General features: G+C 39.6%; 1 protein-coding gene across 1 annotated transcript in view; it reads left to right on the plus strand.

The window, feature by feature from the left end:
• The window catches only part of PLCE1 (phospholipase C epsilon 1), a 596,448-nt gene that overhangs the window by 545,911 nt on the left and 37,692 nt on the right, over window positions 1-12,845 (plus strand). Inside the window, exons 29-30 of the mRNA XM_089687781.1 lie at window positions 1,348-1,476; window positions 12,249-12,455. Of these exons, the coding sequence (XP_089543907.1) occupies window positions 1,348-1,476; window positions 12,249-12,455 (336 nt within the window). The remainder of the gene's footprint in view (window positions 1-1,347; window positions 1,477-12,248; window positions 12,456-12,845) is intronic.

Below are 12,845 nucleotides of genomic sequence, written 5' to 3' on the forward strand. Positions count from 1 at the left end.
GAAAATTGTATGAACACTTCTATTCACATAAGCACTTTATGATTGCATTTATCACTTATGCTTTAGCACTGCACTTACATTTGAATTGATTACTGTGGGTTTGTTACCTTGCCTTTTGTGCTAGCTGCTACCATATTATCTGAGCTCCCCTCATATCTTGTGTTGTATGTAGATGCTTGTTTGTATTTACTGTGTTTTCCAATTCATATCAGGTCAAAAACAAAAGCATACCATACAAAGTCTTTGTACAGTTTTTGGAGATTTGTCCTTTGAAATTCTTATGTATGTATACATAATGCCGTTGTATTTTAAACCTATAAAATTTAAACTTCTATTTAAAATGGCCTTTGTGATTTTGTTTGTCTGATCAAAGTTTTGTAAAAGGAATTTCATAGTGAAGACAAAGCACCAGTAAGAGCCACAAGTCTTGTTCTTCTAAATCTATCTTTTTTAAAACTGAGCTCTGGACAGAGAATAGAAAACACAAATTTAGCTATGTATTTTTTTTAACCATTAAATGTATTTTCACACCAAACTAGTACTTAAGTCTGGTTTGTCCTTGTCTGTACCCTGACCTGCAGAACTCAGACTAGGGAGGGAGTAAACCTGAGCTCTATTGCTTTGCACATTGCTGACTAGGAGCCCTGGTTCACACTGATGCGGTGCTGAATTTGCAGCGCTTTCAGTGCGAATTCCACACCACATCAGAATCACACCCCGTTCATGTGAACTGCTGCGGGTGTCTATGTTAAGTTAACAACACCCCAAAAGTGGTCCGCAAAACACTGTGAGATGTACAGAATCGGATTGCATAGGTGTGAATACCCATGCGATCCGATTCTGGTGCGGACCCAAAAAAAGGTCCTGCATGTTTTTGGTGCAGGTGCAGTGCGATTAGAGCCATACAAAATGTATTACTCCAATCGCACTGCACACAAATTGCATGTGATTTGCACAGGAATGCGGTGCGATTCCTGTGCGAATCACATGCGATATACCACTCAGTCTGAAGTAAACATGTTTACAAGAGGGGAGGGAAAGAGGGATGATCTCTTAGTTTGCTTCTTCTCTATCATTGTCCAATCACAGGCAAAGATGGGATAGGTCCTGGACCTTGACTGATTTGCATAGTTGAATTATAGTCTACAGAGTGGTCCAGGAGTTGTATTTGCTGTTTGGCAGGAGAATTTGACTTGCAGGACTGGCTGAATCAAATTATAAGTCCCACAGTAAGTAAAAATGTGTTTTAACCTTGAATATAGCTGTTTTGCTTGGAAATCAACCTTATAGATTTGGTTTATTTTGGAAAAAGAGCACTAAATTATATATTTCCTTATTTCTTTGAAGTTTTTTAGTTCAGAAGAAAGAAGAGCAATGTCAGTGTTTAAAGTGACTGTGCATGGTATTCCTGGACCAGAGCCTTTTACTATGTTTAGTATTAACATTGGAACTACTGCAAAACACCTACTTGACCAAGTAAGTTCACACTTTTGCCTGTACAAGTAATATTTACATGGGTCATTATTGTGGTTCATCATGGTTAATGGTTTGTCACTTTGTGCAAGGTGGGCACTGTCCAGTCTTGCCCCTTCCTGGCAAACTATAAAACTCTACAAGTAGCTAAAACCTGCTGCAGCTGGACAGTTTACTAAGTAATACTGACTTTTAGGGCAGTGTACACCAAGAGAAGAACGAAAGAAGTATTTGTTATGGGCATTCATTCCTGGGCCCATGGGCATATACTGCCCCAGACATTTGTAGCACTAGATGCATCATCCATCCACAGCAGCTTTCAGCCTTTCATAGGGCTTTACAAGCTGCCAGTAGCAAGGTTGGACCGTGTGCCTGTGCTTTCCACCTGCATGAAAACAAGGGAATTTCATGCACCGAGGCTAAATGCTCAGTGTGCATAAGGCCTTATATAATTTCTAACAACTCAATCCACAGTGGATATCTTAATACTGAATGGAGTAAGATCAAGTTAAGCTCATGCTGAGAAGTGGGTTACATGCATATAGTTTATACATTCTATTTCTTTATGGAATCCAGAAGATTAAAGGATAAGTTCACCTTTAGTAACATGTTACACACACATTCAGGGAGGCATAAGACACAAGAAATCCATGGTGCTTATCCTCAGGTAGAATATTGCTAAGAAAATATATAGAATTTAGTTCAATTGATCAAAAGGTAACACTGCTCAGATGTGATGCAGCCTGTAGGAGATGCTGGACAGCAGTAAACACAAAGCAGGGATCATTGTCTGCCATTGCTACCCAGAATGGTGAATTGTGTTTTGACCATTGGAGAACTGGAGAACGTGCAGAGAAGGGTAACCAAACTGATAAGAGGCATGGAGGAGCTCAGCTATGAGGAAATATTAGAGGAATTGTTATTCTCTCTTGAGCAGAGGAGATGAAGGACAGAAATGATCAACATGTATAAATATATCAGTGGTTCATATAGTGAACTCAGTGTAGAGTTATTCACCCTGAGGTCATTACAGAGGACAGGTGGGCACTCTTTATGTCTGGAGGAAAAGAGATTTAATCTCCAAATACAAAAACGTTTCTTCACAGTAAGAGCTGTGAAAATGGGGAATAGACTCCCTCAAGAGTTGGTTCTGGCCAGCTCAGTGGATTGCTTTAAAAAAGGCCTGGATTATTTCCTAGATGCAGATAATGTAACTGGATACTAACATTTATAGGTAAAGTTCTTCCAGGGAATATCCAATTGCCTATGAGGGGAACAGGAAGGAAAGTTTTCCCCTGCAGGAGTAAATTGGATCATGCTTTGCTGGGTTTTTTTTGCCTTCCTCTGGATCAACTGTGGGTAAAGCATTATAACCTTTTTTTTTTTTTTAAGTGGTTGAACTAGATGGACTTTTTTCTTTTTCCAGCCAGACTAACTATGTAACTATAACCAGATTTGCAGCTTAACCCTTTCACTGCCAGGCCCTGTGCTCCACTTTTAAATTCAGGTGGCCAAACCGTTTTTGCAGATTTTACATTGTTTTTTATTTTTCCCTTACAGCTTTCAGAGTTTTTTAAAGACCCCCCAAACCATACATTTTCTGAAAGTGCATTTCCTGTAGAATAAAAAAGTGCTACTAATTTTTTTAAGCCCTACAATTGACACTAAAATCATTATTAGCATATACATGGCAAAACTTACAAAATTCCTGCTAAATTCTGACTAAATATAAAAGCTAAAACTGTATTGAGTTAATAAATAACAAATATTTGTAAACTATAAGTTGCACCTTTTTATATACAAAACTTTTTTAACAATACAAAACCGAAGGTGCTGAAAACTGTAAGCAAAAACAATGTACTCTCTGGAGGTTATCATTTTTCACTTACAATTTTCAGAGTTTGTAAAATACCCCCTAAACCATACATTTTCTGAAAGCACATGACCTGTAGAATAAAAAAAATGTGCTACTTATTTTTTTTTTTTTTTAGGCCCCACAATATTTGTGCAAATGTTTATCAATTCCCTATTTTTGCTAAAAATGCACTAAAATCATTAGTGGACATAAACACATGAGGCATACTAAAGTGTATGCAAAGGGCAAATAAAATGTCGCACTGTGTCTTAAAAGTGAATCATGCTTATAAGTGTCATAACTCTAGCTATTAAACCCAATATCAGGTTAAAACAATTTATATAATCCAGTAAGTAACACCACTATTTCAATAGTGCAATAAACATAACCTCAAAAAATACTGAAAAAAAAACCCAGTGAATTCCACCACCACTACTGACATAAATCAAATAAAGTTCAAAACAGAAAAGACTGTTGAATTCAGGAGAGTTCCAACAGCACTCCACAGATGCAAACTGTGTTTGTGCTTAGTAACAATGTCTTCAATGAATTTCACCACCAACGCATACAGCCTCTTACCAACTGAGTATACCCCAAGTTATAGGTGGTCCAAAACAGCATGTTTGACTCGGGGATCATCCATCTATGAATCAGAGATCATCAATGAGGATCACAGCAGCAGGATACTCCAAAGGCATTTGAGAACCACAAAGCACATTAGCAGGGATTCACTACCAGCACTTCACCGCTGTCATGCATGTAATCCCATAAAATAAATAAACAGGCATCCCATAGTGCAACCTGTAGATTTTATTTGATATATATACTGTGTATCTGCTCACATATAGATGTAAAGCAATCGCATGTAATAAAGCCAGCACTGCTGTCACCTCCAGCAGGCTCGATAACGTCTGCCCCTGACACGTTTTCTCCAAAAGTACATATTCACTAAAGTGTATGCCCATGGAGGGCCATGTTTACACGCACGGGGATGCCCAGGTGTTCTGGGCATCTCCATGCCGGTAGTCCCATTCATGTCATTTGGATGCAGCAGCCACATGGGCACAGCTGCTGCTCCTAGTCTGACATCTGTATGGGTGTGGGTCCATGGCCCTGAACACAGATAGTGTAAGCTCAGGGATGTACACCCAGACCCACAAGGATGTCAAATTAAGAGCAGCGGCTGTGTTCATGCAGTTGCTACATCACAACTGACATCAGTGGGACTGCTTACACAGGGATGCAAAAGAACACCTGTGCATCTTCATCTGGATAAGCACAGCTTCGCAAGGGCATACACTGTAGTATGCCCTGTGTAAACAAGGCCTTACTATGTTTTTTTTATTTGTACTTTTTTTTTGGGGGGGGCTTGTCCATTCAAGGAATGGAACACATACAGTCAGGTCCATAAATATTGGGACATCAACACAATTCTAACATTTTTGGCTCTATACACCACCACAATGGATTTGAAATGAAACGAACAAGATGTGCTTTAACTGCAGACTGTCAGCTTTAATTTGAGGGTATTTACATCCAAATCAGGTGAACGGTGTAGGAATTACAACAGTTTGCATATGTGCCTCCCACTGCTCTCCATCTTGACCTCTTCTTGGTGTGCCCCAGCAGTACAACCCCTGTCAAAAAGTATGGAATCACCACTTTTGGAAAATGTTTTCCCTTTTACAACCTTCTCATTTGATTTGCACTTGGTCCAGATTTTAGACACAGCTGACTGGGAGCAACCAACATCTTTTTGCAACATTCCATGATGATTTACCTTCTTGAAGAAGTTTTCTAATCTTCTCCTTTGTTTCAACTGACAACTCTCATTTTGGAGCCATGATTCATGTCAATCAGCTTGTTGCAACAGGTCACCAAGGTGTGCAAGCACTTTTTTTTTTCCATAAAAATATATTAATGCAAAAATCAAGATACAGAAAAAGCGTAACAATAAACTTTCAAGACGATGCATGGAGTACAGAAATACAGTCACAAACAAAAGTCATGAAGTAGCTAGTATCTAGTTAAGAGTCCACAGCAACGACATTAGTATGGAAATCAAAAATTGTAATATATCTCCAAGACTTAACATCAGTTCTACCAAATACATATGAACATGAACAGAGGTCACCACGATCTGCTATGTAATGTTCTTGATTGCCGTATGGGTGAACATAATACAGAAATAACAAAAGAAGAGATACAAAAAAGAGGAGGAGAAAAAAGTGAAAGATAGGAAGAGAGAGAAAAGAATAAAAAGGGGGAGGGCTGGAAAAAGGGAAACAAAAAGAAAAGGACAAGAGAGAAAGAAAAAGATAAAAACCCAAGACAGCGCCCAAATCCCCAGCCAGTAGAGCTCTAGGTTCCCATGTTTAAACTGATAGATGAACAGGCTGAGAGGTCATAACGTCGCTCGCTGATCTAAGAGAGTTCACAGCATTCCATACAAGACTCAGAATCCCCATAAGATCCTGCATAGTGCAATTGGTAAAGTTCGGTTTGATACCATCCAGATAGCAGGTTACTCCCCAATAGTCTGAAAGTGGAGCCAGCACGCGCAATGGTGGAAGTATTTGTGGATAGCGTCTCGGGCAATATGGATCAATTCCTCCATTTCTGTTAATATATTCACACACAGGATCCATTCCCGCAGGGTAGGTACAGTTGTCGTGCACCAATGAGTCGGGATACACATTCATGCTGCTGTGATCAAAATAATGGGCAAGGATCTCCAATAAGAAGATCCCATAACTGAAGGATGTTGGAACAGGTATTGGGGTGGACTGAAATCCAGGTCAAAAGTTGTGATGCGTGCAATCAAATCATGCACCTTATTCCAAAAGGGCCTAATCAATGGGCAGACACCAGACATATAGCATATCATCCACATCTAATCCACAGTGCCAACAATGCTCAGAGGTGTTTGGGAACATTTTATGGAGGATTGCAGGTGTTCTATACCATCTAGAAAACACTTTAAAATTGTGCTTCTAAGCCGTTACATTACCAGATCCTTTTATGTATCACAGCAAGGGCTATTTGCCACTCTTCCTCCTTTTCCCATGATCTCACTGATCTGAGAGTCTAAGGGGACTTAACCTCAAAGCAACTCACAAAAATCATGGAAATCAGGTGTTGTTGGGGGGGGGGGAGTTAGAGTAGCATATTTTTTCATATTGAGAAAGCGGTTTACTGAAGGCTTGGTGCCTTTGGGAAGAGTTTATATAATGTCTCATTTGAAAAAAAGGCCACAATGGGACAGAGGAAGTAGAAGGATCTATCAACTGAAGTCTATTCTCCTCTCTCAAAAAACAAAGTGGCCTCTAAGCGGTCTTCAGGAAATCCTTGGAGACTGAGTCTCCCCCCTATGCCAGGTAAAAAATCGGGGTTAAAATTCAGGGGTGTTAATGGGCCTATAATTGAGGAAAATTCACAATCCAAAATACAGGCTGTTATCAAGGGGTGGTCTGTAGTAACATCTTGTATATTTATTTTGACCAACCAAGGAAGTGAGGCCAGAGGGCTAGGTACACGCTTGTTCAATAGCAATCCGGTCTTTTTCCGTTGTACGGACCTGGCAGTGAAAGGGTTAATATAGCATTTGAAAAGCTTACTACACTTTACAAAATATTTTATCCAGTAGTACTACAGTGGGGAAAATAATTATGTGATCCCCTGAAGATTTTGTAAAAGTTGACTTAGTACATGGTGAAGAAACCCTTGTTGGACAGCACAGAGGAAAGACGTTTCTTCTAGTTGGTTACGAGGTTTGCACACATCTCAGGAGGGATTTTGGTCAACTCTTCTTTACATATCTTCTCTAAACCCTTAAGGTTTCTTGGCTGTCGCTTGGCAACTTGAAGTTTCAGCTCCCTCCATACATTTTCTATAGGGTTAAGATCTGGAAACTGACAAGACCACACCATGATCTTAATGTGCTTCTTCTTGAGCCACTCCTTTGTTGCCTTGGCACTATGTTTAGGGTCATTGTCTTGCTAGAAGATTCATTTACGACCCATCTTTACTATTCTGGCTGAGGGAAGAAGGTTCTCATCCAAGATTTTACAAAACATGGCCCCTTTAGCAGAGAAATAGTCCCAAAGCATAAATGTTTCCACCTCCATGCTTGACTGTAGGGTCATAGTCAGCATTTTTCTTCCTCCAAACACAGCTAGTCGAGTTAATGCCAAAAAGCTCAATTTTGGTCTCATCTGACCATGGCACTTTTTCCCAACCCTTCTCTGAATCATTTAGATGTTCTTTGGCAAACTTCAGATGGGGCTGTACATGTGCCTTCTTGAGGAGGGGGGGACCTTGCGGGTGCTGCAGGATTTCAAACCATGGCAGTGTATTGTGTTACAAATGGTTTGTTTGGTGATTGTGGTTCCAACTCCCTTGAGATCATTTGCAAGCTTCTCCTGTGTATTTCTGAGCTGATCCCTCACTTTTCTCATGTTCATCCTTACCCCATGAGGTGAAATCTTGCATGAAGCTCCAGACCGAGGGCGATTGATGGTTATTTTGTATTTCTTACATTTACGAATATTTGCTCCAGCAGTTGTCTCCTTCTCACCAAGCTTCTTGCTGATGGTTTTGTAGCCCATTCCATCCTTCTGCAGATCTACAATCTTGTCCCTCACGTCCTTTGACAGCTCTCTGGCCTTGCCCATGGTAATGGCGAGGTTTGAATGGAAGAAAGAGATTTTGTGGACAGGTGTCTTTTTTATACACATAATGAACTGTCATTAGGAGTACCTTCTTAAATTGACAGGACTAATCTGTATACCACATGAGCACATAGCCAGTCTGTGGGAGCCAGAATTATTGTTGTTTGGTAGAGGATCAAATGCTTATTTTACTCACTGAACTGCAACTCAATTTATAACATTTGTATCGTGTTTTTTTTTTATTTTTAGGTTGATATTCTGTCTCTTATCAGTTAAAATACACCTATGATAAAAATTATAGACCCTTAATTTCTTTGTAAGTGGGCAAACTTACAAAATCTGCAGGGGATCAAATAATTATTTTCTCCACTGTATATATACTTGATTGTGCTTGTGAGGTCTGCTAGCTTTTAGGCAGTGTAGAGTTTATGGTGGAAAAATCAGAGCTGGGGATAAATCCACTGTTGAAATACTTTTTAACAATTGAAGATAATGAATGGGGCCCTTAGTTGGTTGAGTAGGTTGCTAGGAGGACAGTCTGACTCTGTTCAAGATGAAGCATTCTAAAGTCACTTAATGGCTCTTTAAGATTTACTTTAGAGTTGTGTGTGTTTCTGGGTTACTGGAATCTGATTTTAGACTTAAAAGTATAGTAAGTAAAGACTGAAAACATCTGCTAGACAGACCAGAGCTATGCTTGTACTGCCACTGGGATTCACATCTGTCTTTGAATATAGAGTAAATGGATTGGTGGACTTTTTTTGCATCTTAAAATAAAATGAATACAGTGACAATAGGGTAACCTCTTGTATAAGGCTATAATTACTTCTGCTGTAGTCAGCCAGTTTGTTCTATTATTTTTATATCTCTCTTTACCTTATTTGGCAATGCATTGCATTGCACACTGTATGTGACTTACTCCCCTCTACTTTATCATGTTACACTTGTGGAAGAAGCTTCACATTTTGTTTATTTTATTTGCAATGATTAATATAATTGCACAAGTTAGCAATAATTATGTAATAAGGATAATTAAATAAGTATGAAAATAAGGAAGATAATCAAAGCAATATATTTATGCAACCAGCAGGAAAATATATAGTAATGAAAAGGTTATGTTATACTGTTAATGCAATTTGTGTAGGTGAGTATATTGAGCAAGCTGCTGACTGCTCCTACAAATGATTCTGAAAGCTATATTTTCAGTCAGTGAGTTTATTCGTTTTAAGTGAAACCCTTATGAGGTTCCTTCTGTGTCTGATTATACCCATACACTTTTGTCAGATTGTCCTATGGTTGTGGCAAAGTAAGAGAATATAAAAATAAGACCTAACTACTACAAATCAATAAACCACATACAGTGAAGGAAATAAGTATTTGATCCCCTGCTGATTTTGAATGTTTGCCAGCTCACAAAGAAATGATCAGTCTAAAAATCGAATAGTAGGTGTATTGTAACACTGAGAGACAGAATAGCAACCAAAAATTGAAAAGAAATGCATGTCTAACAAATGATGCACTGATTTGCATGTTCATGAAGGAAATAAGTATTTGATCCCCTTCACAAAACATGACTTGGTGGCAAATCCTTTTTTGGCAATCACAGAGGTCAGACGATTCCTGTAGTTGGCCACCAGGTTTGCACACATCCCAGGAGGGATTTTGGCCCACTCCTCATGGCAGATCCTCTCCAAGTCATGAAAGTCCAAGTTGCCAAACATCAGCCACCTAACCTTAAACTCCCTCCACTGATTTTCAATCAGATTAAGGTCTGGAGACTAGCTAGGCCACTCCAGGACCTTAATGTGCTTCTTCTTTAGCCACTCCTTTGTTACCTTGGCTGTGTGTTTTGGGTTATTGTCATGCTGGAGCACCCTTCCACGACCCATTTTCAACGCCCTGGTAGAGGGAAGAAGGTTCTCACCCAAGATTTAATGGTACATTGTCCCGTCCATCGTCCCTTTGATGCAGTGCAGTTGTCCTGCTCCTTAGCAGAAAAACACCCCCAAAGCAGAATGATTCCACCACCATGTTTGACAGTTGGGATGGTGTTCTTGGTGTCATAGGCAGCATTCCTCCTCCTCCAAACACGGCGAGTTGAGTTGATGCCAAAGAGTTCGATTTTGGTCTCATCTGACCACAACACTTTCAACCGGTCCTCCTCTGCATCATTCAGATGTTCAGTGGCAAACTTCAGATGGGCCTAGACATATGCTTTCTTGAGCAGAGGGACCTTGCGGGCACTGCAGGATTTTAATCAGCGTATTGTATTTCCCCTGCTTTTTCCATACTTTTTCTATACCTTTGGCTTTGTGCTCCCTTGTCAAATCAGGTCCCCCTACAAAACCCTGTGCTTTCTTGCAACCTTAACTTAGTTCTCTCCTGTAAAATGGCCTTCTTGCTGTCACATTTGTCATCTGTGTCTCTGAGCAGGTGACCCCTCCTTCCCATTCTTCATAAAGACAAGGTAGTCTTACTTCCAAGGCCATCTTTTCTCTCTAAGATATCAGTCTTCCACCTCAGTGAAGACATAGTCCTTCCATCTTTGTGCCCTACACCAAAGCACCCACAGGAAATTGCTCTTCATTGCCTGAATGAAGTCAGAACCATCAGAGTCTACCTTAAAGCAACAGCTTCTCTCAGGATGATATACCCCCCTATTCATCCTACTCTTAGGACCTCTCAAGGAAGTCCTGTTTCAAAGTCTGCCATCTCTAGATGAATAAGACAACTCATTGCCAGATCTTACACTCTAAAGTACAACATTTCCTGTGCTTTTACACTCTCCCTCTACCAGTTTGTTAGGGGTTTCCCGGGCCTAGTTTTTAAAGCCTGCCACCTGGTCCTCTGTTCATATCTTTTCAAAGTTCCACCAGGTGCAGATGTTCAGTCTGTCCAGGTGGATGTCCATGCAGATTTCGGCCACAAGGTTCTTGTAATTCTTTTAAGTTGGGTCTGTTGACCCTTGTTATTGGGCCTGCTGGCACAGTTCTGTTTGCCTAGTTGTTGCCCAGCTTTCTCATTCATGACTTGGGGATGTCCCAGGGTCTATGAATATGTAGCCTGTATCCTGTACTGTACGATTAAGATTAGAGGAATTTTGGCTTACCTGTAAATTCCTTGTCTTGGATTACAGATCAGGACACAAGACACCCTCCCTTCTATTCCTGAATAACTCAGCATTGCTTGCCACAAAACTGAGGATGTACAGAGGGAGTTATAGGGGAAGCACCCAGGAGGCATGTCCTCAAAACCTTTGTCAGTGTTCAGTCATTACATGAGCATATAACCTAGCATATAATACAGGTAAATCAAAATTGATTTTTTTTTTTCAAAACGGAAGACTGCATATTATCATACTCAGGAATTTCTTATGTATAGGGAATTTTTTTTACATGTCAATAAAGGTGAATTAGTCTTTTCAGCTGTCGCTTGAGGAATCTCCTGGCTGGCAGCTGAATGGAGCCAGTTATCGTTTGGTATGATGCCGACAGCTGTTGGCTTCATAGCAATCACAGAGTCTTGAGAACTGGCTGTAATTCTTTTAGAATCTGTTGCAACCATAGTGACAGATTCTAAAAGTGCCAGTAATAAGAACTACCTGTATCTGGTGCACCTATTGAAAATCTTTGGGAAACTTTCACAAGGCTACCCTGAATTAGACACAGTACATTTTAAAAGGACAATACCACCAGAAAAACTGATGTAACTGCTTTATTGAATTTCCCAAAAATGTTTACAATAAATATTTAAAGCCACAAATGCTTTATTATCAGAGGTTTTTATGCATGGGGTAATAGTGCAGAGAGGAGCAGTATTTACACCTCATGATGCTCTGGCCACTAATGGCTGCTCTTGTACAAGTTCCTTCCCTTGAGTCATGTGACAATCTTAGTATAAACTACTACTAGAATTCACAAGTGAAGGCAGTTACCGTAAATGTCTGCTTTATATGCAGGACTGTTTTTAGTTGTACAAATACAAAAAAAAAAAGAACAGATGAAACAAAGAATATATGTTTCATGTTTTCTGAAATATAGAGAACCTTCTGACTCTTCTCAGTATTCTCTTTTCCACCTTCATTCTACATTTCTCTTGCTGGACAAATGAAGCTTGGTGCAGTCTTCTCTAGTCATGTTGTCATAGACAGCAGCCAATGAGTACCATTATTTTAATACAATCCTACTAGAAAACACACCTGTCTTCACTCATTTACTACAGCTGCTTTACTTTTCATTTATTTTCTACAGATTTTGTTATCCATAAAAAGACATGAAGCAAGCACTGACTATTTCCTGATGGAAGAAAAATGTTTTATATCAAAGGACAAAAATGAGTGTAAAAAACCTCCATTCCAAAGAATGATTGACCCAGAAGAAGACATCCTGCAAGTTCTAAACAGCTGGTTTCCAGAAGAAGGCTATGTGGGAAGGATCATTCTTAAAACTCAGGAAGAAGTATGCTCAGTTCAAAGACATAAACAATAACTTGGTTTCTAAAGCAAACTTTTGGCAGATATAAAAAATATTATATAATTCAGCTATGCATTTATTGCAAACAAAATTTAAAATGTATTGTTCCTTACAACTAGTATAGTTCTTGAATCTGGTTTATATCTGCCACCTGTAATTCCTCTCTTGGTAGTGAGAGGTAGGGTCAGTAGGCAGACAGACAGGGTCCTTTTGCTTTGCTCAGTGGTGTTGGTTCAACATGTGAACATGTTTGCAGGAGGGATGGGCACAAGAATAACTGTGCGCTGCAGTTCCCCAATTAATTAGTCACAGACTGGGGTTACCCCTGTGCCATGTTGTATAATTCCAGTGTAGTCTGCAAGGGGAATAACAACC

Source organism: Staurois parvus, unplaced genomic scaffold (assembly GCF_062004578.1).
Source record: "Staurois parvus isolate SC_StPar_1 unplaced genomic scaffold, SC_StPar_1.0 ptg000437l, whole genome shotgun sequence".
Classification (NCBI taxonomy): domain Eukaryota; kingdom Metazoa; phylum Chordata; class Amphibia; order Anura; family Ranidae; genus Staurois; species Staurois parvus.